Consider the following 603-nt stretch of genomic DNA (forward strand, 5'->3'; position numbering starts at 1 on the left):
TCTATATATATAGATTCAGATGTAATAGTTACTTACTTTTTAATTCATTTTCAATGAAACAAATCTACATGTAGCTTTTCCAGAATCTTCTTCTTCTTCCTCCTTTCTCATGTGAACTCAAGGTTCATCAATGAAGGAGTTTGATTGTTCAATATCACAGTGTGTTGATTTTATCATGGTATCAGAGCTCAGGGCATAGATCTTGTTTCCTTTCCGCATCTACAATTGAGTTTCTTTTGCTGTTTCAATTTTGAGTTTCAGTTGTTGATTCCTCAAAATTGAATTTGTTTCTCGATCTATTTTCGATATGGTTGATCAACAAGTTGATCCAATTCCAAGTGGTTCTACATCCACGGTTAGGTTTGAGATTCCTAGTCCTTTCTATCTACACCCTTCCGAGAATGCAAGTTCTTCTCTATTGCCTGGAGTTTTCGATGGTACTGGTTATAGATCCTGGAGGAGAGCTGTTCTTAGGGCCTTGTCAGTTAAGAGCAAGACAGGTTTTATCAATGGGAAGGTTGTAAAACCAAATCTAGATGATCCTAGCTTCCAGCAGTGGGAGAGGTGTGATGATATGGTAACCTCTTGGATTCTGAATTCCTT

At 37.3% G+C, this 603-nt stretch overlaps 1 protein-coding gene across 1 annotated transcript in view; it reads left to right on the top strand.

Moving 5' to 3' along the window:
* The first annotated feature begins 307 nt into the window (after positions 1–307).
* Positions 308–603, top strand: part of LOC107063097 (uncharacterized) — a 2,638-nt gene continuing 2,342 nt past the window's right edge. The window contains exon 1 of the mRNA XM_015314535.1: positions 308–564. Within this exon, the coding sequence (XP_015170021.1) occupies positions 308–564 (257 nt within the window). The remainder of the gene's footprint in view (positions 565–603) is intronic.

This window comes from Solanum tuberosum, unplaced genomic scaffold (assembly GCF_000226075.1).
Source record: "Solanum tuberosum cultivar DM 1-3 516 R44 unplaced genomic scaffold, SolTub_3.0 scf00306, whole genome shotgun sequence".
Classification (NCBI taxonomy): domain Eukaryota; kingdom Viridiplantae; phylum Streptophyta; class Magnoliopsida; order Solanales; family Solanaceae; genus Solanum; species Solanum tuberosum.